Source organism: Maylandia zebra, linkage group LG6 (assembly GCF_041146795.1).
Source record: "Maylandia zebra isolate NMK-2024a linkage group LG6, Mzebra_GT3a, whole genome shotgun sequence".
In the NCBI taxonomy this organism is placed as follows: domain Eukaryota; kingdom Metazoa; phylum Chordata; class Actinopteri; order Cichliformes; family Cichlidae; genus Maylandia; species Maylandia zebra.
In genome coordinates this window covers 13993714-14020765 of record NC_135172.1, presented here as the reverse complement: position 1 = coordinate 14020765, position 27052 = coordinate 13993714, and the positions used below count along the sequence as shown (strand labels likewise).

General features: G+C 38.4%; 1 protein-coding gene across 1 annotated transcript; it reads left to right on the top strand.

Moving 5' to 3' along the window:
* Positions 1-3656: 3656 nt before the first annotated feature.
* On the top strand, positions 3657-24981 carry LOC101473668 (MAM domain-containing glycosylphosphatidylinositol anchor protein 1). Its single transcript, XM_076885377.1, has 10 exons — positions 3657-3733; positions 7007-7276; positions 7441-7770; positions 11136-11393; positions 11576-11707; positions 20134-20472; positions 21786-22055; positions 22306-22638; positions 23531-23788; positions 23896-24981. The coding sequence occupies exons 1-10, from the start codon at positions 3661-3663 to the stop codon at positions 24090-24092; spliced, it is 2460 nt and encodes an 819-aa protein (XP_076741492.1). The 5' UTR covers positions 3657-3660; the 3' UTR covers positions 24093-24981.
* The last annotated feature ends 2071 nt before the right edge of the window (positions 24982-27052 follow it).

Below are 27052 nucleotides of genomic sequence, written 5' to 3'. Positions count from 1 at the left end.
TTAACAATAACTCATAATTAAATGCAGAGAGGTGTAGAAACACATAGTGAGAGTAAAATGGATGTGAGAAGGAAAATCATTCAATGCATCATGGGAATCCCCCATCAGCCTACACCTAATGCAGCATAACTAAGGGAGGCTTCAGGGTCACCTGATCTAGTCCTAACTATATGAAACTTTTAAGCCTAATCTTAAAAAGTAGAGATGGTATCTCTCTCCCAAATCTGGTTCCACAGAAGAGGGGCGTGAAAGCTGAATGCTCTGCCTCCCATTTTCATTTCATTTCATTTTTTTTTCATTTATTTGTTCATTTTCAGGCACAACAAATACCTATATTGAACATAAAATGCACAAAACAAAAAACAAAAATTGCCTGAAAAAGGAGTGGGACGAAGAAAACTTATTAAATCCCACCCCTATACTCACTCATCAACAAAAAAAACAAACTTCCCGCAGCTACGCCCATCATTACATACAGACCCATCAACAGCCCCGGGCACATACAAGCATCTAAACGGCAGCTCGCAAACAACAATTAGAGCCTTCATAACTGAATACAGAATATATAAATTATAAATTGGATTACCACAGGTAACAGGCAGTAATAACTACAAGTAACAAACACACATACATATACATACATATATATCTACACACACATGTACATATGTGTACATACATACGCACACTTTATTTATTTATTTTTTATTTTGGAATCCATACCAGCAATGGTAAGAGGACAGACATTACAGAGCACACTAAAAGCATCATTGAGTATACTGTGACCAGACCAACTGTTTGTAGAGAAATTTAAATCTATGAATATTTTTGCATTGTTTCAATTGTAAACTCAGACTGTTCCAGATTTTCACACCACATACAGACACACAAAAGCCTTTACGGGTTGTTCGAGTTCTGGGTAATTTGAATTCTCCAAAGCCTCTCACATTATAAACCTTTTCTCGAATTTCAAATCTAGTTTGTAAATTTGCCGGTAAAAGTTTAGTAAAAGCTTTATACAAAATTATGGATGTATTGTAATTAACCAGATCCTGGAATTTAAGTAACTTTGCCTGAAGAAAGAATTTGTGAGTATGATCTAGATAACCAGCCTTGTGAATAATACGCAGTGCTCGTTTCTGTACTGTGACTAATGGATTAGTTGTATTTTTATATGTATTTCCCCACACTTCCACACAATATGTAAGATATGGAAGAACCAGAGTACAGTACAGAGTACGAAGTGCATCTTTATCAAGGTATGGTTTCACTTTGTTCAAAACTGCGAGGCTTCTGGAAATTTTGGTTTTTATGTGTCTGACGTGGGGTTTCCATGAAATTTTGTTATCAATTACGACTCCCAAAATTTTTTTTCACTCACATTATCAATTGGTACACCTTCAATGATAATTGGTAATTCTACATTATAGTTTAAATTACCAAAAAACATTGCTTTAGTTTTATTTATATTTAATGATAATTTATTTATGTCCATCCATTTTTTTATTAATTTTAGCTCCCTGTTTACAGTCATTACAAGATCAGTATAATCATCGCTACTGAAAAATATGTTGGTGTCATCTGCGAACAGTATGAGTTTAAGTACTTGAGAAACATCAAAAATATCATTTATGTATACATTGAAAAGTTTTGGTCCCAACACTGACCCTTGGGGAACACCACATGTAATACCAAGTTTCTCTGAGTGGTAATGCCCTATGCTAACATATTGTTCCCGACCCGTTAGGTAACTTTTTAACCAGTTACCAGCTTTCCCTCGAATACCATATCTTTCCAATTTATCCAATAATATTGAGTGACTGATTGTGTCGAAGGCCTTTTTGAGATCAACAAAAATACCAACTGCATATTATTATTTTACTTTTAAATACTCGAGGAACCAGAACTAAGTCTGAGAGCAAGTGCTGTAATGGGGTGATACAGTTCTGTAAGGTTTTTAAGAAAAGATGGGGTCTGATTATTTGATGAGAAGGACTCTTACTGCAGAATTTTGGATCAACGGAAGACTTTTCAGCTGTTTTTAGGACAACTTGATAATAATGAAACTAGTTTTTCAGCCTCACTCTGCTACAGGATGTTTCTAATTTTAGAGATATTGCCCAAATATCTCTTAGATAAGATTAAGACAATTCATTAAACTTATTATCTTGAGTGTATTTAGTTACCTTAGGTTAAACCAACATTATTATTCTATTTTGAAAATAACATATGTCTGATAAACCGCAATTTAACCTGTTTGCAATATATGTATTTTTCTTGTTCATTTTATGTTACATTTAAAAATATACAGCCTGTCTGCAGCAATGTTAACCAGGCTTAAAGCTGATGTTACGCTAATCTCCAAATCCTGACTCATGGTACAGGCCTCTGCTCTGAGCTCTCGCACGTTTTGGTTGGTTTTGTTTGCTTAGCTGTTTTGGTGTTGGCCCTCCCTAAAATATTTTTGAACTTCATGAGCTGTCTCTAAAAAGAAATTCAAATGCTGACAAAACTGGTACATGAACATAAACACCCCTCCTGTGGTTTTGCCTTATCAGCTTCAGTCATGTGTGACGCATGTGTGAAAAGTGCTTGACACCTCACAGAACGCACTTTTTAGAAAGTGAAAATGTTTGAACTTAGATAACTTTGTTTTTGTTTTTTTACATAAAACATTTATATATTACCTTAGTTTTTGTTCTGTGTGATTTTTAATTTAATAAAATGTTCCCTCTCATCTGACAGCACTCATCATGGGCATTAATGCCATTGTATTTTGGGACTTTTAACGATTTCTTTGAACTGCTCTTTTTCCCTGCATCAAAATGACGACCTTTCCAGAGACATTGATAGGCCTTGTCAAGTTAAAATACTTTGTATAACCTTCAGAACCAGTTATTACAGATGTGAGTGTGTATATATCAAATCAAATAAAAAAACATTTTTTTATATACACAATCATACACAATATGACATGCAGAGAGATGCTTATAGCTGTGCAACTGCCGACCAGATAAAAGAATAAAACTAAATTTAAAAGTCAAGTATAAAAGTTAAAAATCAAAATTAAAAAGGTGTGCAAATCAACAGTGTGCACACTGACAGTGAACAGTTATGAGTTATGAGGTATATTACTGAAGTACATTGTTGTTGTTGTTGTTGTTAAGTGCTTGTGCAATGATGTGTAGAGATATATAGATAAGAATATTTCTGTTTGTATGTAAACTCTGGCCCAGTGCGGACTGAATAAAGTCTAAAATAAATTCAAACTTGTGACCCAATTCTTGTTTGTGTGTTTTTTAACAGCGTGTGCTGTACAGTCATTGCACCCTGGAAAAAGAATAGTTCAAAGAAATGATTAAAAACCCACAAATTACCAAAAGTTTCACACCCACGATGAGTGTGTGTGTAAACCTATCATGTAAATTATTTTGATGAAGAAGTTTAGTTTGCATTTTGTATCTGGTATTTGTAAAAGCACCACTTGTTTATGATATTCCCACCCAGTCTCACATCACACCTACACACACACACACACACACACACACACACACACACACACACACACACACACACACACACACACACAGAGCAGCAGTTCCTTTAAATTTCAGACCTGAGCTGATCAGCTTCACTTTTGGACGACATCAGCTGAACATCATGTTTTGCTGTTGCATATTTTTGGCTGTTTCTTTGTTGCATTCTCTGTGTCACTTCCATGTGTCAGGCTACGGTAAGTTCTCACACATGTGGAGTTTTGTTACTGTGTTTATAAATGGCAGTTCTATTTTTTGCAATGGTCTTATTTACTGTACAATATATTTAACGATTAAATTATGTGATTTTCACATGTATTGTTTCACAATATATATATATATTTATCGTAATTTTCTTAATTTACTTTTCTCAGTATTGTGCCTTCCTTATTTTCTGTGTAATAGTTATCATCTATATCCTTTTCAGTGCCAGACAGTGCATAACATATGAAGTGATATACTGTAACTATATGTGTAGTACAGTATTAACCACTTTCTTAGCTAATGGAGCAAAGCCTGGGAGCTACTTCAGGCAGGCTCTGCATCATGTATCAATTTGTTGGTTTATTTAACGTTCACATGTCATGGTTTGAGTGTTTTGAGCGTTTTGAGTTTTCCTTTTGATTTATGATGCTTTGCTTTATCAGGATGTTTAGGTCAGAGTTTTGCTCCTCTAATGTTTTGTGTTATTTTGTGTTCACGTTTCCTTCCGTTACATTGTGAAGATGTTTTAATTTCATTCAGTTTAGTCTTGAGTTCAGTTTTTTTATGCTGTTGAGTTTATTTGTATCTGTTTTTTGGGCTCTGTCTCTTTCCTGTGTCTCCTGTGAGAGTCTGCCATGTCCTCTGTGTGTGTTTCCCCAGTCATGTCTGTGTTTTGGTCTTGCTCCCTCCGTGTCTCGTCTCCCGTAACTGTTTCCATGTTTCCCTCTTTGTGTGTCCTTCCTTTGTCTCCGCAGTTGTCTTGTGTCCATTTGCGTTCCTTCCTCCAGCTCCGCCTTCTCGCTCCATGTTCCCACATCCAGGTCTTGTGTTCCGTGTTCTGTGTTTAGTGTTTAGCTTTAGTTCATGCAGTTTAGTTTGTTAGTTAAGTCTCTGTTCTCATTTGCCTCTTATTTATATTTTCATTCAACCCAAATAAACGGCTCGCCTTTTGTTTAAACTCACTCCCTTTTTCAAGTGTCTGCATTTGGGTCCTCATAATCTCTCCACACTGTCCGACATCAGAATTTCTCATCTCTCTCTGTCGCTTACTGTGTAGGAAAGGGTGACTATGTCTTTATGACGCACAAAGCTGGAAGATTCAAGTCAAATCTAAAAGTTACTTTAAGACAATCAATGATTAATTATCATTATTAACTGCAAAGTCAGTTATCATTTAAATGCTTAGCAGGGCCTCAATTTGCTCTAAAACAGCCTCAGTTCTTCTTGCTCTTGAGTCCAAAAGATGTTGACAGATTTGTCCCATTCAGTCTAGAGATGGCATGAAACCACTTTTTTATGCCCGATACCGATACCGATATCATAAATTTGGATATCGGCCGATATGAATCTGATATAGTGTGTTTTTTAATCAATATAACTGTTTTTTTTTTAAATATCTTGCTGCTTTTTGTATAAGTTCATACTCAAGTAAAAAAAAAAACCAAAAAAACCCCACTAAAGCTATTCTGTTATACCTGTATGCAAAAAATGCACTGCACCCAAAATATTTCATAGTTCAGCAATACTGATCAATCTAATAAACTTAAACCTACTCCATCCTCCCTATTCTGGTATTTTAAAGAGTAAGCAACCTAACTAATAGGGTTGCAAACCCCAGCAAAAAATAAAATAAAATAGGGAACCCCCCCCTCCACCTCATGATGCTTAATCGACGTAATCAAGTTTAATTTGATGCAGTGTGAAAAAAAATGCACAGAAATACATTTTTTTTTCAAGAATAATTAAATAGATTCAACATCTTTCTTCAACAGAACTGCAGACTGCACAGATGGTACCTTCCCAAAGGAAAAAGTAGCTTACTAGGGTGTATTAGACTTAATGGACTTCTATTCATTTTACATCAGATTAAAAAATTTGGGTGTAAGATTCAGATAATTATTTATTAAAAGCTAGACATTTTAAATGAGAATAAGAAAGAAAAGTATGTCTTTGTGCCCCCTTCTCCCTGTTCATGCCCTATCGGCCCCCCTGGCTAAACTTTGCTAGATCCGCCCCTGCACAGTTACCAGCCGTCAGCTAGTAGAAAAAGATCCTGGTGTAGAAAGTAATATTAAATAAATTCTAACAACAGCTGATCAAGCTTAAACGTGCTGCTGTTGTTCAGCCGCTGGTTTCCTCTTCCTGGTGCAAAGTGGGCGATAAACAAACAAGAGAGACGGACTCGCGACAGAAAAGCCGATCAGCTGATCACTGATCAGTTTCACGATTGAAGTAGCAGCAGGAGAGGGAGGGGGAGACAAGAGGCAGTCCTCCATATATCGGTTGTTAAGCTTAACGTGGGAATGCTTTACAAACATTCAGAGATGAACTTACACACTTGCTTTACTTCTCTCTGGGATAACTTCCTCTGAGATGAAATGCAGGATTGGTAGCGAGGCTACAAATACACACAGCCGCTCTATCACGTGAGCACACTGCTCCGATGTGCTACGGTTATGAGGAGGGTTACGCCGTGTCGAAAGTTTTGTGAGGTGCTTTTTTGATATTTAATGGATCGGATTACATTTTTTATTTTTCTCCGATATCCGATCCAGTAATTTACGTCAGTATCGGACCGATACCGATACGTAATATCAGATCCATCTCTAATTCAGTCAGTCTGTTTTTGGTTTGGAGACACCTGTGAGAAAAGATGTTGGAAAACTTTAACTGTCCAGATTTGGTGGAGCCTGTCTCTCTGCAGCCTCTGATTTCTGTTTTGGCTTGTTGAAACCCAACATGCATTTGTGCTGCTGTAGCCTCGAGGACAGATGCTTTTCTGTCCAGCACAGTTGCAGGTGAAATCTAAATGACCATAGTCTGTCCTTTCTCCTCTGGCCTCAACAAGCCACTGTCTCTGCAGAAGTGCTGCTCACTGGATGCTTTTGGTTTATCACATCTTTCAGAGTTACTGAAATGTGAATCCCAGGAGATCGACAGTTTCAAATATAGTCAAACGTTATCACAGTTGAAGCGATCGCATATTTTCTACATCCTTATATTTGTCACAGACAGCTGATCGATAATTGTAATCATATTCTTAACTTTTCACTTTCATGGGAATTTCTCCCACCTGCTTCATGGACACCATCATGATCTCCTGTACATGAAAAAGCTCATCCTCAGACAGGGTGCAGGCTTCAGTCATTTGTGACGGGCTCAGATTGGACCTGCTACACTTATACATTGAAAGCAACTGAGGTGAGCAGGATGGATGGTAAATATTTTCCTTGCAAATAATTGCATGTAATGTTTTTTTCTTACAGATCCCAGCTGCACAGAGTATCCTGTGTTCACTCCATCTGCGCTGGTAGTGAAGTACGGTGACCCAGCCAATGTTACATGTGTTGTATGTCAGAAGGACTGCAGTGGAGATGCTTCAGGTTTAGAGCACACTGTGGGAAAAGTTTCACAAAATGGAACCACGATGTTCTGGACAGTTGACAGACTGACTGAATGGGGCATATCTCTACACTGCTATTATAACAATGATGCTGGCAATCAGTGTACAAGCATTCTGAATCCAACTCTTTATCGTAAGTATGCTTACTTTAGAAAATGAGACTTTTTAGTGGATTTTACATCATCTGTGATCTAAATTTAATCTCTTTGTGTAAATACACAGTTAGATGGATTCATACTCTCAGCGGTTACTGACTGACATCTACCTGTGTTACTCGTTCTTTCCCTGTCTTCTCAGAGCCTCCAGAAAGTGTCTCCATCAGCTTTGTAAACCACACTGAGATGATGTTTGAGAATCAGCAGTACACCCTGCAGTGTAGCGTACAGAACGTAGCTCCTGTTCAAAGCCTCACTGTGACCTTCTACAGAGGAAACACAGCACTGGGTCACCTACAGTCCAACAGTGAACAGAAGAAACCAGTGAATGAGACCTTCACCCTGAACATCACTCCCAGAAGAGAAGATGATGGAGCCCAGTACTGGTGCGAAAGCAAGCTGGAGCTGAGACCAGCTGGACCACAGCGCCCTCCAGTGGTGACATCAGAAAAGCTCCCTGCTATAGTTCACTGTGAGTCTGAGGGGGGGAAACAGATTTACATTTACATGTGTAATTTTCATGGCTCTTTATGTAATGTAAGAGGTTTCAGTGCCTCAAATCATTTTCCCCATTTGTTCAATTTTCCATCGGATTATGACGAGAATACAATTTCTATCCTAAGTCTCAGACTGAAGACACATCTCTGACCAGTGAGACTCTGATCTTTTAATATCAATATATATCTAATATACAGTGGGTACGGAAAGTATTCAGGCACCCTTAAATTTTTCACTCATTGTTATATTGAAGCCATTTGCTAAAATCATTTAAGTTCATTTTTTCCTCATTAATGTACACACAGCACCCCATGCTGACAGAAAAACACAGAATTGTTGACATTTTTGCAGATTTATTAAAAAAAGAAAAACTGAAATATCACATGGTCCTAAGTATTCAGACCTTTTACTCAGTATTTAGTGGAAGTATTTTGGGAAAGATGCAACAAGTTTTTCACACCTGGATTTGGGGATCCTCTGCTATTCCTCTTTGCAGATGCTCTCTGATTCTGTCAGGTTGGATATAAACGTTGGTGGACAGCCATTTTTATGTTGGGTTTAAGTTAGGGCTCTGGCTCGGACATTCAAGAACAGTCACAGCGCTGATGTGAAGTCACTCCTTTGTTATCTTAGCTGTGTGCTTAGGGTCATTGTCTTGTTGGAAGGTGAACCTTCGGCCCAGTCTGAGGTCCAGAGCACTTGGGAGAAGGTTTTCGTCCAGGATATCCCTGTACTTGGCCGCATTCATCTTTCCCTCACTTGCAACCAGTCGTCCTGTCCCTGCAGCTGAAAAACACACCCACAGCATGATCCTGCCACCAACATGCTTCACTGTTGGGACTGTACTGGGCAGGTGGTGAGCAGTGCCTGGTTTTCTCCACACATACCACTTAGAATTAAGGCCAAAAAGTTCTCTTGGTCTCTTCAGACCAGAGAATCTTATTTCTCACCATCTTGGAGTCCTTCAGGTGTTTGTTTGTTTTGTTTTTTTTAGCAAACTCCATGAGGGCATTCATGTGTCTTGCACTGAGGAGAGGCAAAGAATGAACAATTTAAGTGGGTCTGAATACTTTCCATACCCACTGTACACTACCAGTCAAAAGTTTGGACACACCTTCTGAGTTAATGGCGTTTCTTTATTTTCATGAACATTTACATTGTAGATTCTTCTGAAGGCATCAAAACTATGAACACGTATGGAATTATGTAATAAACAAAAAAGTGTGAAATAACTCAAAACATGTTTTATATTATAGATTCTTTAAAATAGCCACCTGTTCCTTTGATTACTACTTTGCGCACTCTTGGCATTCTCTCAATGAGCTTCATGAGGTCGTCACCTGAAATGTTTTTGCAACAGTCTTGAAGGAGTTCCCAGAGGTGCTGAGCACTTGTTGGTCTTTTTGTCTTCGCTCTGTGGTCCATCTCATCCCAAACAATCTCGACTGGGTTTCGGTCAGACGACTGTGCACTCCATCACTCTCCTTCTTGGTCAAATAGGCCTCTCACAGCCTGGAGGTGTGTTTGGGGTCGTTGTCCTGTTGAAAAATAAATGATGGTCCAACTAAATGCAAACTGGATAGGATGGCATGTTGGTTTAGTGTGCCTTCAATTTTGAATAAATCCCCAACAGTGTCACCAGGAGAGCACCCCCACACCATCACACCACCTCCTCCATGATTCACAGTGGGAACTATACATGTAGAGACCATCCGTTCACCTTTTCTGCTTTGCACAAAGACGCGGCAGGTGGAAACAAAGATCTCAGATTTGGACTCATCAGACCAAAGCACAGATTTCCACTGGTTTAATGTCCAATCCTTATGTTTCTTGGCCCAAACAAATCTCTTCTGATTGTTGCCTTTCCTTAGTCGTGGTTTTTAGCAGCTGTTTGACCATAAAGGCCTGATTCACGCAGTCTCCTCTGAACAGCTGATGTGGAGATGTGTCTGCTACTGGAACTCTGTGTGGCATTTATCTGGGCTCTGATCAGAGGTGCTGTTCACTTGCGATTTCTGAGGCTGGTGACTCGGATGAATTTATCCTCAGAAGCAGAGGTGACTCTCGGTCTTGCTTTCCTGGGGTGGTCCTCATGTGAGCCAGTTTCCTCGTAGTGCTTGATGTTTTAGCAATATTCTGACTGACTGACCTTCAGTTCTTAAAGTAATGATGAACTGTCATTTCTCTTTACTTAGCTCATTGGTTCTTCCCCTAATATGAATTCTAACAGTTGTCAAATAGGGCTGTCAGCTGGGTACCAACCTTCTGCACAACACAACTGATGGTCCCAACAATAATTAAGAAGACAAGAAATTCCACAAATGAAAAATGACAAGTCACACCTGTGAAGTACAAACAGGTGAGCATCATGAAGCTCATTGAGAGAAGACCAAGGGTTTGTAACGCTGTTAACAAAGCAAAGGGTGGCTACTTTGAGGAATCTAAAATATAAGACATTATTTTTAGAGTTATTTATCATTTATTTCTTTGCTACATAATTCCATATATCTTGCTTCATATATTTGATGTCTTCAGTAAGTATCTACAATAATGAAAGTAGTAAAAATAAAGAAAAAACATTAAACGAGATTATGTGTACAAACTTTTGGTAGTTTTTTGGTGTATACTGTATATTATGTTTTGTATAAAGAGCAACACCCTGCAAGGTAACTGCAGCAGTTAAATATAATGAAGTGGAATAAATAGTAAAATATTACCCACTGAAAAATAAGTATTAAGTATACTAGCATACGGTGAAAGTGAAGTATAGTATAGTGTACTAGAGACAGTAATTTGATACTTTCCACTCTCCATGAATATGTGCTTCCACTTCAGTGTGGACACAAGGGGCATGCTCAGTCTTTATGTGATAGTCATATTGCCTTTGACCTTTATTATGTTTTTGTTATTAATTTAAGACCCCCTCAGTAACATATTTAAGATGAACATGATTCTCAAATCATCACAATCAACAGCACAGTTTGATCACTGATGTGAGCCGGTGACATGAACACATTTAAGCAGGTAACTTATCCAAACAAAGGAGTCTGATGTCAGACACAACTGTTAACTCGCTACTCTGACTCACATCTGGATCCAGAAACCACCATACGTATATGTGCATCATATGACCTAGAGGGGATAACATTAATTGAGAACATTTAGTAATAACTCCAGAAAGCCTCAGAGGCTAATTGTACACAGTTCAGCAGAGATTAAAGGAATTGTCTGACTGTCAAAACAATTCATGTGTTCATCAGTGAACATTCCTCTTTTAAATTAAAAATGGTTGATTTTGCTAATATATTGTGTTCTGTTTCTTCTTCAATAATCACACAGATGGGCCTGAGCTCAATGAGCCACCAAATCCAGATGTGATCACAATCACGGAAGGAGACACTCTACACCTGAACTGCTCCTCTGTGGGAAACCCCAGCCCCTCATACACCTGGACACTCCCATTAAATAGCTCTCCTTCCTACAGTGGCAGCGTTCTCACTATTAAATCTGTTGGGTTTGAGCATGAAGGACAGCATATCTGCACTGTGAGCAACACTGTAGGGACTGTCACCAAGGAGTTTAACATTGACGTACAAAGTGAGTGTTGTCAGATACTTCCTGGAAAATGAGTCACTGAAGATCAATCACAATATTTTCCTCTAGAAATGATACAGCAGTTGAGAATAATCCAATCTTTAATCCAAGAATTAAATTCATTGTGATTGTTTTGGTGTTTTTAATTTGCCTCGTGTATATTATTCTTCTTTTCTTTTTTACAGTCAGCTCCATCCCATACATAATACGTGGAACCTTACTGGGAGTTCTGGTCCTTGTCGGTCTGTCACTGGGATGCTACTGTAAACGCAAGCAAAGGGGAAACTACAAACTCAGTAAAATTATTGTTATTGACAGCTGAAGAAATGACTGAATGGTTAACACCTGATTCTGATTAGCAGCTTGTCTGTCTATCCTCTGTGAGCAAACTTCCTGTTTAGCACATATGCAAGGCAAGCTTTCACATTTCTGATCATTTCTGATCAACAGTTGATTTCTTTCTTTAAATATTACAGATATTTATACAGCTGTTGATGAGCTGTAGTCCCTCACTCTCTGTTTAGCCGAACTAAATTCATGGTTCCCTTCCAATTTTCTTAAACTCAATAGTAACACATCAGAGCTTCTGCTGGTAGGCACTAAACAACACTATCCAGAACTAATAGCTTTTCAATTACAATCAATAACTGGCCAGTCTCTGTTTCTCCATGTGTGAAAAGTTTGGGTGTCGTCCTCGATAGTACTCTTGTAACTCACACATCAATAACATTACTCGGTCTGCATATTTCCATTTGTGTAACATTAATCGTCTCCGTCCTTTTCCCACATGCCACTGCTGTTCTTGTTCATAGCCTGGTCACTTCCCGGATCGATTACTGCAACTCTCTTCTTTTTGGTCTTAGTCAAAAATTTCTCCATAAGCTTCAACGTGTCCCGAACTCTGCTGCTCGTATTATCACCAGGACCCCTTCTATGCACCACATCACCCCTGCTCTGCAGCAGCTTCATTGGCTTCCGCTCAAATACCGCATCAATTTCAAGATACTTTTGTATACATTTAAGGCTATTCATCATCTCTCCCCTTCATACCTCTCTGATCTGGTTCAGATCACCATTCCTTCTCGGCTCCTCTCTCTGTCCCTTCCCCTCGGTTAGCCACCATGGGGCACAGGGCTTTCTCTGCTTCTCGACTTTGGAATTCCCTTCCTCCTGATATGATAAATATCACTTCCTTCTCTCTTTTTAAGTCTAGACTCAAAACTCACCTGTTCACAATAGCCTATTCCACATAAGCTTTTCCATTCTGCTTTTTAAATTTACTCCACATTTTATCTTTATAACTTTGTAAACTGTTATGCTTGTTGTTGTTATTGCTTGTCTCTATTCTGCTGTGTACAGTGTCCCTGAGTGTTTTGAAAGGCGCTTTTAAAATAAAATGTATTATTATTATTATTATTATTATTAGTCTCAAAGTAGGGCCATAGGGTCTGCAAAATAATTTACTATCAGTTAAACAAATTTCTTTGTTATATCACAAAAACATCTGGGTGTCATTTTGTCTACAAAACAACCACATGGTGTCCTCTTCACTCCCTCGTGATATCAGTGGGACAAAGATCACTGTCAAAGATCACTGAGTGTGTGCAGGTGACCAGTATGTGTGGATATTTACTGGATATTTATTGCAATGTTATTATTCTTTGCATACTTCGGGCAACATCTTAACTGACTTATTTTCCTTGATCAAAACTCTTACATGATGTTAGCGATGTCTCTTTGTTGCATTTACAGTAGTTTGTTGTTGTTGTTCAGCTTAAGTACAGATTTCAGAGCTGTGGTTTAATTATTATTTCATGTTAGATCCTTGTTTTCTTATGTTTAAGCAACAGCTGCCACTGTGTAATTATCTAACAACCTGCATTCATAATGACATTTATTTATTCGTTACAGAAGCACACACACACACACACAGACTAACGAGCTATCATATCAATACTTTGTAACTGATGCCCCCTGGTGGTCACATCTTTTAAGAAACAAACATTATTGTCCTTCAAATTTGCTGCAACAGGGTCTTCAGATCAGCGGCGCCTCCAGGATTTTTTCATTGGTGTGGCCATATTTCCATTTTTATTATGCTGTTGTCAAATATAGGTGACTTGAAAAATAGAGTTGATATCACTGAAAACAGATACAAACATACAGACTTTTAACTTCACACAAAGTGCTGTCACTGTTATGCTTGCAGTTTATTCACCCACAGTTTTTATTTCATTTTTTACTTTTTTTTAGTTCAGCGAGAGAAGTGAATAATGTTTGAGTCTTGAACGAGTACGTTTAAGGATCCGTGTTTGTATTTGTTAAAGTCTTTGTTTGTCCCATTTCATCCTCAGCCTATCCAAGCGCACTTATCTGAACAAATCACTCAAATCCCTCCCTGTCATAGCCTCTGTCTGTCTGACTTCTGCAAGTGAATTTGCTGTAAAGCAAAGCACATCTGCAAGGGAAGGTTCATTGTTTATACTCATCATTAGTTTCATCTCTGATTTAATGTTACATTTGTGCTCTGCCAGCTGTTGATGAGCAGTGGATTTCAAAGTGGGGTTCAAGATCCTAAAACCCAGTCTGCAAAATAATTTACTAACATTAATTTACTAAAAATGTTACCAATGTCACTGACAAATTAGTCTTTATTCAATGTTTTTAAACAAATAATTGCATCTAAGAGCACAAATGGTGTCAAGATTATAATAGATAAATATTCTCACCTGTGAGGGGGTCGCTGGGCCCAAAGGTTTGACTAGTGAGCTCCTCCTGAGGACCTTTAATAATGTAATACTTGTGTTTTACCACTAGAAGACGCTAGATAATAATCTGAGATACTGGAGGCAGTGTGAGCAACAGTTAATATGAAAAAGCTGATGATCTGCATGAATCTGAACTTTTCAGTCAAGATCACAGTCAGAGCTACTATGGTAGTGACATAATTCTCCAGGCCTATTTCCTGTTATTTAAAGGTTGAGCTATTCCCATGTCAGACAATCATAACATGTAATGTAATAACAATGACCTTTCTTTTCTCACATAACACCACACACACACACATCAAACTTGGATTATTTATGTGAATATTACCTGATTAAGACATTTTCACAAAGTTATGTAGTTTATACGTATCTCACTTTGACCCTGAATATAAATAACTGTGAATAGAGGGTTATTAGTGGGGACTCTATTGTTAATTGCCCCTTGGAGATAAATAAAGTCTCTCTGACTCTGATTCAGTGAGAAAAGATGGACATGAGTTATTGCTGAAACAAACTTGAACTGAAACCATACAGCATCAGTATATTTTAATACTAGATGAGCCTAATGTGTTTGGACAGGCTGTAACCAGCACAAGCCTCACACACTTCTCACCTGACCAGCTGTCGTAAGAGGACAGTGTGCTGCAGGCGAGGAGAGGGAAAAAGAAACAAAACAGAAAAATGGGAAACACTTCATATAATTGAATTCAGCAGATTAACTATAAGAATAAAAACATATAAAATAAATAGTATGAGTGTACACATAAAAACAAATAAGCTAATGAGGCCGAAGAAAGGCGTAAAAGCATGAAAACCCTGACAGCAGAGTGTAATTTGATGACAGGGCCTACCAGTTAGTTAAACTTTAGAATAAAGCAAACTAGAATCGATCCTGTCAAGCTGTTATTTCTGTTTTTTTTTGTTTGTAGAAGCTTTCAGTGTCTGTAAGAGGTATCAGTCATCACTCAGAGAGCTGTGACTTCTTTATATTCTCATAGGAGTACTGGCAGTATGACTAGCTGCCAGTTCTTTGAATCAAAGTCATAGTGTTAAAATTAGCCGTACTGAGAAAAAAAGTCCCGTCAGGATGCAAACGTAATCCACTCCTCAGTGAAACTCATCAATCCACTGTTGCTTCATTTTTTCCACTTCTGTCAACTTTGCAGAACTGAAAACTCAGTTTTAGCTAATCTGACGCAGGCCTGTTACAGGTCAAAGCTGAAGTATATAGATGTACTGTTAAGTGGAATCTGAATGTAGAAATATGCATTTATGTTTTAGCATTTTCATTTCCAAACAATCAACAAAGTCCTGGTGAAATTTAAAGGCTGCTCAGTTTTGCCTCCAGCGTGTGTGTTTTCTCCCCTCTGTGTGTTTGTGTGCATGTTTCTTATTTAAAAGTTTCAGGAGGACAGGTTAAGAGGATGCAGACGGGTAAAACTGTAAAATGCAAATCTTCATGCCAGAGCTTGACTCAGATGTGGAAGCAGTCAGATAATCAAAACAAACCAGAAGAGGAACAGGCAGAGGGCGAAGTCCAGAAATGACTTGGCTCTGTCCAAAACTAGACATCTTTAAGGTTTTTAAGCTACTTTAAAGCATTTTTTCTCTGTTGGCAATTTGTAACCTCATGAATGAACATCAGAGATTAGCTCGAGTTATAAGGAGAACCTTTCACTGAGCCTGAATAACAATCAGTGGAAAAGCTAGAAAGCAAAACATGGGCATTTTTCTTCTTCTTCTGGTCACTGGAGGCTGACAAACAAACTAGTGAAGCTAAGCTAACTAAAGTATGACTCCAACCATTCCCACGGTTTTTGCCACCTTTACTTTCATTTCTTCTTTACCAACGGGAAACTGAAACAATGAATGCTCTGATTTGATTCATTATACTGTTTAATGTGTTGTGAATTTAAACAGAAACACGTATATGTAAAAAAAACAAAAAAAAAACAACCACACATCCATGTGGCAAATCAAACTTTAAAAGCAGTTATACAAACTCACAAACACACAGAAAAATATTAACAAGATGAAGCACAAACCTCCGCTAATGCAGCTCAGTCTCTGAGCAGTGTTTACTTTTAGGGAATAGTATTGTATTTTATACACATACACTATGTAGGAGCAGGTAATGGACAAGGTATTGATTTGTAAATAACTGGATGTGAACAACTTCAGCCTATTATATAATATTATGCTACAGTATATTTACAGTACAGTAACTAACTAACAAGTCATTGTCTTTCTCATTTTTAAAGATGTAACAAACTTTGGATTCAACTTGATGTAAAATATAAATCAGGTTTGATATCATTTGTGACATGATATTTGATTGTAAACTATAATGTCATATTTAAGATCTCCACTATCATTTTATAAATGTTGCCAATATTAACAAAGGCACTAAATTTTAACCACAGTTTTAAAGATAAAAGACATTTTATGAAAGTTTAACCTTATTTGACCTCAAAGAAGCCGTCAGAGGTCCAAAGGAATTGTCAGGGCCTGGATCTGTGACCCAGTGTTTTGAGTTTATTTTGTATTTTTGTTTTTCTTTTGTTAGATTGCATCAATGTTAAGTTCTTGTGTAATTTAGTTAGGGTTTATTGAGTGATTTATTCTAGTATGTTTTTATCCATGTCTCCGTATTCATGAGTCTTTCCTGTCTTCGATGTAAGTCTGTCTTAGTTATGCTTTCGTCTCCCTTATCTGTTCCCGTGTGTCTCTCCCTGTGTTCTCAAGCTTGTGTTGTCATGTCCACGTTTCATTATGTTTCACAAACACTGTGTAGGAGCAGGACCGGAGTGGACTGCAGACAAATTTCCATGACTCCACTCCACAAGATTTCATAATTTTTTTCAAAATGTTCTTTTTACCAACAGAATAACATCCAATGCTACCAAAAACATAACTTCCTTGTCTGAGGTATTTACTGAAAAAGCCCTGTAACATTACAGACTTTCAGTGACTCTACTTCAAACTATGGTTATCTGATAACCACAGTTTAATAGATCTGGAGAAAGGAGATGTTGGGCAGATGTTACACTCCTTAATTCTGTGGGTATAGTATTCTAGGAATGTGCTCAGTAAGATTCAGGATTCAAGAAGTTTATTGTCATATACACCACAAAACACAAGTGGCCGTGCAGAGCAATGAAATTCTTACTTTGCGAGTTCCCTTCACTCAACTAAATAAACAACTAACTAACTAAAATAAGGAATAAACTTAACTAAAGTAAGAGAAATGTATTTTAAAGCCAGTTTAATTATTTTTCCCAGTTTAATTAGCCCCAGTTCACACAATAATGACGTGAATTTGAGTTTTTAATCTCATGTTTTCAGATCCTGCTTATGGATTCTTTCTACTGATGTAGATGTGATCCAACTTGTCTGGTAGTTTATGTGAGACTGAGGCTGATTCTGTTGTTATAATTCTGATTCTTGTGATTCTTCCATCATTTAAACACTTTGAGTTAATTATTCAATTATCCAATATTATCCAGTAGCAATATTTACTGATTAAAATCTCACATTCATTCATTGCTTCTAAAAATCTAATAATAATCCAGTGTCTCTGATATGTGGATTATGAACTGCATCTATTTAGCTGTTCCCTCGCTTACCCACATTTCAGTTACTACACATTACAAAAACACAAGACTGAATTCACATCCCTAAAATCTGTGATCGCACTGAGAATACCACCGCATGCCTTTACACTACAAATGGCACCAGCGTGTCTGGCACTGTCCCAGCACAGAGAAGCAGAGAGATAAGGTCTAACCAGAAAGCTCACAGAGTCCAGTTTAACTTTATCTGGAAGTTTTGTCTGAAGCTCCAGTCAAACAGAATATAAACTCCTTCACCATTAGATGTTTAACAGTCCTCGTTCTCTCTTCCCTTCACTGCCCTGATTGGTCTCTTTGAGGCTTTCCAAGTCTTCATGCACAGAAGCACCTCCCCTGTCACTTTAGTCAGAACTATGATTTTCTTTTTCTAAAACTATTTTTGATTCTTTTTTGATGATCAAATAAAATCCACGTGTTTCACAACCATCTAACCAATGTTCAGTTCATGTCCACTCTATTTAAATAACGCATTTTACATACAATAGCAAACATCATGAAGATAAATCTAAAATGAAGCTAAGTAACTGGAATCTGGGATGGCAGCCTTACAACAGCAAACTCCAGCATTAGCCAGCATTTTCTGCATTGAGAGCTTCTGTGTTACTACTTTAAGTTCATTTGTCTACTTCTAGTTAAATTTTTTTGCTTGAGTAACATATTACATGCCTTAGTGTCTGTAGCACAAACATTTTACAGATTCATATCAGTGCTTTTACTTGGATTAATATTAAAAAAGATGTTTGGTGTGAATAACAAATTGTAGCTCATACTATACCAACAGCATGACTTGAAAACTTTTTATAAATGACTAACACCTTCAGAATTTCCTCATTTAATGTTGCCATGGTTTCAGTGGTTGGCTCACAACCAACATTTTTGTATCTGCCTCAAAAAATGAAAACCAAAGCATTAAAATGAGTCCAAAAAGCAAAGGGAGGCAAGATTTTAGTAAACACAGAAGCATGTTGGGAATGTAAACTGTCTTTACACTCCTTAAGGCTCAGCACGATTACCAGTGACCCCCGAGTCAAAAGCCTTTTCACTAACACTTGTTCATTTTTACTGTTACATATAAAAATATTAAAGGAGCTATAAAGAGAATAGTATACTTTAGACAATGTCACTGATATTGTGATTTTTTTTTAATTGGAGAATGGATAAATGCATTTGTTTGATCTAGTCTGTGTGACAAATCAGTTCGTTTGGGGAGATTTAAACTTCACAACACTGTGTTTTTATGATTATGAAACTTTCGTCCCTGACTCAAATGAATGACATGAACGAATGACAAGTTTTCTTCAGATGGCTTGGTCTCTCTGTTTCACTCGTGTGGCTCTGCTGCTGCACTTCCAGATGTTCTGATATGTAGTCGTGCCTCTTATGACTTCAAGCTGGAGTAAGGGGGAGCGAGAATAAACAGACTAAAAATAACTAAGGAGGAGTGACTAAACAAGGTTGTAGATCATTTCTGAAGTGTGAAGGAATGAAACAGATAGGAAGACAGGCTAAAGGGCTTTTAATGCTTCAGTCTTAGCAGTTGAGAGCTGGTCCTGTGCACGACTTTGTCCTGGAGGAAGGCTTCACAGGAAAGAGATAAGGGAAATCTGCTTCACTGAAATAACTAGGCCTCAGCATTTGTGTGTGCAGACCAGCAGGAAGGGACATAAAGTATATTTGCTGAAGTTTTTGAGTTTATTTAAATATTTCTAATTTATACATTTAAAAGCAAAACACTGCAAACTGTTATTGTCTTTCCTTTAAGAAAGCACATTTTAGAATTTATCACTCAGATCAGTCAGACTACATACACGTTTTCATTTACCAGTGTGTGTGTGTGTGTGTGTGTGTGTGTGTGTAAGATAAGATAAGATAAGATAAGATAAGATAAGATAAAACTTTATTAATCCCTCGGGTGGGTTCCTCTGGGAAATTCGGTTTCCAAAAGCACAGCACCGGCAGAAGTTACAGTTACAGAATATTATATATGCACACACACACACACACACACACACACACACACACACACACACATATAAATACAGAGACATATAAATAAAATATACGAAGGGGATAAATAGAATAAATAGGAATAAAAATAAAAATACAAGTGAATTGCACATTTCAAGTATGGAGTCTATTGCACCATTAACTATTAACAAAAGTATTGCACAAAAGGTATTGCACAGTGAGGTGAAGAGGCACTACAGCTTAGTTGTTCCCCCCTCCTTTGTCCTCCTGTTGTTTCCCCTCCCTCTCCCCTTTGTGTGTGTGTGTGTGTGGGGGGGGGGGGGGGGGGGGGGTCGTGGTGTTCAGAGGACCTGACTGCTATGAGGCTGACATGAGCTCATCGCTTATTTTTCTTAATGGGATTTCCCCGAAAATTCAGATTTCCCGGATGGATGTTTTCGATTTCACTTTCCCAAAGAGAAGACCAGCCCGCTGATCCACGCCCACAGCTTATAAAGGAGCGTGGACCTCCATGTTGCTATCTGTTCTGCTCTCAGTTCATTACAGACACCATCTGGCCAACAAACTTTGGGCTCGGAGATTTTTTTTTATTAACAAACGTTTTTTCTTTTTCGTTTTCCCAACGAAACTATCTGGACACGATGCTTTCCTGTTACCTTTTCCTCGTTATTTCTTTGATGATCTCCTTCCGAGACGTCCGCGTGTCCGCCTCTGGTAAGTGTCCCGTTATCTGTTGTGCTCAGAGATTTTTTTTCCCCGTACTTTTGGGGGGTAGAGTGTTGCTGCTTCAAAGTAATACAACAGTTTGATGCTTCGTGTTTTTATTATGAGACTCAGAGATTGAATTATTTCATTATGTCTCATGTTATTAAATAGATGGGGGGGGGGGGGGGGGATGAAAGGAGTCAACATAAAGTTTTACTAGCAAAGTGCTTCTTAGAATCGACCTCCAAAATCTCCGGACCCCTCTACCGATGGAAAAGCATTCTTCCTAAAGCTGTTCATTCGTTTGGTGTTTTGGTGGTGGCTGAGAAACCAGACGTGTATAAACTAGAGCGATAAAAATGTATTACAAAGTGGCTCCATGGCGTAGGGATTTACAAATTCTCCGCTTTGATCCATTTGGGACTGTGTCCGGATGGCAGCTGACCTAAAAATCTGCCACATCAAACTTCATCAAGCTTCCCGCTGTGGTGATCTGTTGTTGGGAGCAGCCGAAAGTAGCTTTCCTACAAAGACTGTCAGACATTTTCCATTTGTGATGAATATATTTGCTTAGCAGGAGACTTAGGAAAACTTCATTCAAATAAACTACAGTAGCCTGTAACCTGCACAGTTACAGTTACTCTTTTTCACATATCTGGATCTGATCAGGCTAACCCACACCGGTTAAACTGATTTGAGATCTATAGTGACCGCGAGGTCTGTAGCATATAATTTACATGCTTTTTTATAGTCATTAAACCAATCAGAGACCCGGGTCTCTGATTGGTTTAACTGATGTTGGTTTAACTGATTGGTTTAACTCACACTTTATGAAAGTGAGACCAATTAGGATGGAACAGGATCGACTGATCACTCAGAACAACTTTATGATTGATTTGCTCTGACTGTGCCTCAAGGAAAGATGCACATAAGGGCCAAAACTTCCCACTGCAGGGTTCAACTGTTCAAATTTTTCCTTTAACTTGTCACCAGAGTGTGTAACTATGCAAACAACGTCTCTGTGATTTCTTAATCCTTATTCTAATTCTTATTATATATAAACCTTGTACAAAATGTTCTGATATCAATTGAGAAGTTGAATCTACTTGTATAATCTTGCTGATTAATTTTGTGTTTGATTTTAAATAAACATATACACACAGAGAACAGCAGAGCCATATAATGTACAAAGATTTTATTGGGTTGCAAAACCTTTTACAGGATACAAAATATACAGTAATGTCTGACTAAAATAGTGCACACTGTGTATGAAGTGTATCTGCTAATCTACCAAATAACAACACTGGATGTGTTTCTTACAGGTTCTAACTGCACAGAGTATCCTGTGTTCACTCCATCTGCGCTGGTAGTGAAGTACGGTGACCCAGCCAATGTTACATGTGTTGCATGTCAGAAGGACTGCAGTGGAGATGCTTCAGGTTTAGAGCACGCTGTGGGAAAAATTTCACAAAGTGGAACCACGATGTTCTGGACAGTTGACAGACTGACTGAATGGGGCATATCTCTACAGTGCTATTATACAATTGATGCTGGTGTTCAGTGTACTACCGTTCTGAATCCAACTCTTTATCGTAAGTATGCTTACTTTATAACAGGAGACGCATTAGTGAATTTTACATCACTTATACTTAGTTATAATTCTAAAGTGAAAATTGCTTTATAACCTTATTATTATATTTATTAATTCATAGATTAATTAAACTTCTTTATTTGTGGAAACATACAGTTGGATGGATTCATACTCTCAGCTGCTGCAGACCAACCTCTAGCTTACATTCTATGTTGTTCTTTACATTTTTGTTTCTTTCCCGGTCTTCACAGAGCTTCCAGAAAGTGTCTCCATCAGCTTTGTAAACCACACTGAGATGATGTTTGAGAATCAGCAGTACACCCTGCAGTGTAGCGTACAGAACGTAGCTCCTGTTGAAAAGCTCAATGTGACCTTCTACAGAGGAAACACAGCACTGGGTCACCAACAGTCCAACAGTGAACAGAAGAAACCAGTGAATAAGACCTTCACTCTGGACATCACCCCCAGAAGAAAAGATGATGGAGCCCAGTACTGGTGCGAAGCCAAGCTGGAGCTGGGACCAGCTGGACCACAGAGCCCTCCAGTGGTGACATCAGAAAAATTCTCTGCTCCTCCAGTCTACTGTGAGTCTGAGAGAAATAAAGACGCTCTTTGTTCTGTTCCTCAGAGTTTAACATTTTGAGCATGTTTCATGTCACTGGTTTAGTTTTATGTCCCATTACTTTACTGTTTTGATTCTTCCTCACACCTCTCATCACTGTTAATGAACAGGCTCTAATAAGCATCATCAACAAACTGTTGACTGTCACAAGCTGATGAACATAGTGGAGGATTTAGCTGCTAAAAACTAAAACACTCAGTGTGTTTGTAGAGACCAAAAATAGAACTCCACTTTGTTTGTGAACCTTAAAAAATAATAATAATTGTGTTTAAACTCTAAATGAAATTTTTTTTAGTATATATCAATTTAAATCTGGAAGCAATTGACTGCAACAAATCTTCAAGAAAGAAAAGTCTGTTCTTTTTATTATGTTAAAGCCACTCCAGAAAAACTCATCCACTCCTTTCAGAGTGCCATATGGCTAGAATAACTCTCTGAACTGTCAGACTGACCTATTAATGTCACACTGCATGTAATATAAATTTTATGTCAGATGTTTAGTGCGGTGAGCATTAACCTGCAAAGTAAGTAGAGCAGTTAAACATCATGAAGTGGACAAACTGGTAAAATATGATCCTTTGAAATCTTAAAGAGTAGAAATTAAGCGAAATGGGCTGAACTGTGGACAGTGCTTTCCACTTTCTGCTGTATATTATGTTAGTGAATAATCTGTTTTACATTTCCAACGTGTTAAACATTTTCTCTGTCAATTATCACAGATGAAAAGTTACAGAGATTAACAAAATTGCGCGACTGTGAAAACAGGCCCATGTTTCCCGATATTGAATTTCTCTTCCAAAATTGTTTGTTTTGCTAAATCTTTTGTTCTTTTTTTTCCTTCAATAATCACACAGATGGGCCTGAGCTCAATGAGCCACGAAATCCAGATGTGATTACAGTCAAAGAAGGAGACACTGTACACCTGAACTGCTCCTCTGTGGGAAACCCCAGCCCCTCATACACCTGGACACGCCCAAAAAATAGCTCATCTTCCTACACTGGCAGCGTTCTCACTATCAGTTCTGTCGGCTTTGAGCATGAAGGACAGTATATCTGCACTGTGAGCAACACAGTAGGGAATGTCACCAAGGAGTTTAACGTTGATGTACAAGGTGAGATTTTAGTTTGTTTTTCACATCCAGTTTCAATTCAAGCAGTGTTTGGATATTTTCTGTTTGACTAATTTGAATATTCTCTTTTTCTGTTTTCTTTACCAAAGCCTCTATTCCCAACTCTGCAGCTTTCCCCTGGATATGGATAATAGTTGGGGTATCTGTGGCTGTTCTGTTTGTCCTCATTTGTGTGCTATGTTGTCTTTTCTATAAACAAAACCGAAAGGGAAGCTACAACCTAAAGGATGTTTTACGGTTTCCTATGCGCACTGCCTTGCCTCTGCAAAACTGCGAGAATATCTGAACTGTGGACAAACAGTCTGGAGCTGTTTCTTCGACATTAGGTGCTGTCTAATTCTTCAAGTCAATTTGTCAAGTTTGACATCATCCCGGTTTGATTGAGGTAGTGGTTACCTTCCTCTACTGATGACATCTGATGACACCAAACAACAAAAATGACAGCATGAAATGAAGGCTTTAAGTGACGTGACCGGTGACCTAAATACTGAATGGAAAAAAAGCTTCTTTCTCTTTTAACAAGCTTCTGCTTTTAAGGTACTGTAACACAGTCAGCAGCAGTTCTGCAGTCACTTCCTGTAAATATGCTGCCTTAAATCCAGGTCTTGGGTTGCAGCTTTTAAGGAGTGATCTCTAGATTTCATTGTAGTGAGTGTGGAATTCAAAGTTCCCGTGTCGATATAGACTGAAAACATAGGATGTCACCAGCTTTTTCCTTTAACTGTTACACAGCCTGGAATTTAGTACTGTTGTCATGGCAGCAGCTTACTGGCCTTTGTCTGTATTTCTGCCACTACTTTGAACTAGAAGCAAGATGTAAAACATTCGCGATTTTGACTGTTGACTGCTGAGAAAATCGAGTTCTATGAGAAATATTTGATATTATTTTAAGTTATGTTTTCAGTATTTGGTGACTGTAAAAGTACAAACTCAAGACTAACAGGACACTAACTTAAAGATTCTGCACACTTTTTTTTTTTTTCAATTTGTTTTGGCAAATGTGAAAGTAAATTAATGCTATCAAATCCATATGCAAGCAGAGGGCTGAATATCCACTATCACTGCTGTGTGGATGAACATGCTGTTTAACTGTTTTGTTTGTATAAAAATAATTTAAATGACTTTGTATGTTTATTTAGACATGTGCTTTTTTTGTACTAAAGTCTAAAGGAGAATTTCTGTTGCTTCCTTCAACGAGTGTAGTGGCTGCAATTGTGTCAGGCTAGCTTTGCACTCCTGACCTCCACTGTAGAGAATCAGAGGAGAAATGTGAAACATGCAGGTTATTGGCTCTGCCAGCACGCTGCCTCAGACTTGCAGCTCCCATCATTGCCAGGAATCTGGAAGAGGATCGTGCCAACTTAGAGCCATGCTTCTACCGGCTGATGGGAAATAGACAAGGCTGAAGTGTTTTGTTGTTCACATCCGTTATGAAATTTCCACTGAAGCCCTGAAACCCTCAGAAAGTCTAAAGTGTAAAAAATAAGTGGTCTCTGTGACACCACCCACTGGCTTGTGGGCTGAGGTTTTGAAGCCTCAGGTTTGACACCATCTAAGACATGTTAGGCGTCATGTTTCTGACCTGTAGCAACCCCCATCTTTCATATATTATCTACGATTCAAACAAACAGCTAGTGACCTACCAACGGTTGCCACATCCATGTATGTTTGTGTATAGTATGTGTGATTATTTGTTATATTGTGGGTATTAGTGAAAAAGGCTAAGTTGTAATAATACAGTGCACACTGGAGCTTGTGTTTATTTTTAAAATGTAAATAAATTACAGAACCTTTTTTGAAAAAAAAAAAAAAAAGAGAAACATGTATACTGATTTTTTTTTTTTCTGATTCTATTTATCCTGTGGAAAAATCTCACCTTGTCTATTTGTCTACATTCAGTTCAATTCATTTTTATTTATATAGCGCTAAATCAGGATAACGCAAGGTGCTTTATATTGTAAGGTGAAGACACTACAGAGAAAACCAAAGCAATTAGGTGAACCCTTATTAGCAAACACTCTGGCAACGGGGGGGGGGGGGGGGGGGGGGGGTGGAAAACCTCAATTTTAACAGGAGGAATTCTCTGACAGAAGCAGACTCAGGGAGGGGCAGCCATCTACTGCAAATGTTTGGAGCAGAGGGGAAGGGAGACAGGGCAAAAGACAGCCAGAGAGTAATAATAACTAAACAATTCAAATAATTAAACTACTAAAAACATTTTTAGTGGAGAGTGAAAAAAGGTGAGTGTGGAAGAAACACTCAGCGCATCTGTCACGGCAGTGTAACGGACTCGGCGCGGACTGAGGAAGCACGGTTCAAACAGTTCTTTATTAATGGCACTGGTGCGCTATATACATGTGAAGGGGTGGAAACACCAGGGCCCCGAGGGTCAACAGGTTGGGGAAACACACGTCTTCGTACTCCCTCCTCTCCTGGTCCGAACAATCTCCACACAAGCAGCTCACTTTCACTCACCCCAGGCGTCACAAAGAGGGCAGATCCAGATAAACCTATTTACAGAGACGTGGATTAGTCAAAGGCAAGTACGGGAACAACAGAATCGCTATAGAGCCGGGCAATACTAACAAGAGTAGCTCAATGTTCCAGCGGCGAGTAGTTCAGAGCCCCTGCCTTAAGAAGAGCCAGAGATCAACTGCAAATCACCGGTGATCAGCTGCAGGTGCGTAGGCCAAGGGCGGGAGCCCAATCTGAGCTCCGCCCAGGCAGACAGGCAAGAGAGAGAGCATGGCGAGGAGAGCAGAGAGAGCAAAACAACAAACACTTGTGGCCACACTGGGCTGGCCGGGGAGGCACAGGGACCATGACAGCATCATGGGAAGCCCTCCAGGATCCTAGGCCTACTAATGGGCAGTTCAGGCTTACCTGATCTAGACTTAACTATAAACTGAAATTAAAGAGGGTGCTTGTCTTTTAAGAGCTGATTGCACAGAAGAAGGCCCTGAAAGCTGAAGTAAGCTTTGAGCAGTCTGAAAGTGAAAAGCACTAATGGAGTGATATGGTACAATGACGGGTCCTGATTGTTCAAGAGCTTGTATGTGAAATATTTCTGTATGTATATCAAAGTCTACCTGACATGTTCTTTCACTGTGAAAACAATAAACACAAGTAATGAGAGAACTGGAACTGGTAATTACGAATTTCCTGTTTATAAGATTCTTCAACGCCAGATTAACTCCTGCACTCTTCTGAATGTCTTTGGATTTCAGGGGAAACTCCGCTGCAGAA

Coding starts and splice junctions, on each gene's coding strand:
- LOC101473668 (XM_076885377.1), top strand. CDS start 3,661: ATGTTTTGCTGTTGCATATTTTTGGCTGTTTCTTTGTTGCATTCTCTG. Junction 3,734..7,006: donor CTTCCATGTGTCAGGCTACG/GTAAGTTCTCAC, acceptor TTTTTCTTACAG/ATCCCAGCTGCACAGAGTAT. Junction 20,473..21,785: donor CGTCCGCGTGTCCGCCTCTG/GTAAGTGTCCCG, acceptor TGTTTCTTACAG/GTTCTAACTGCACAGAGTAT.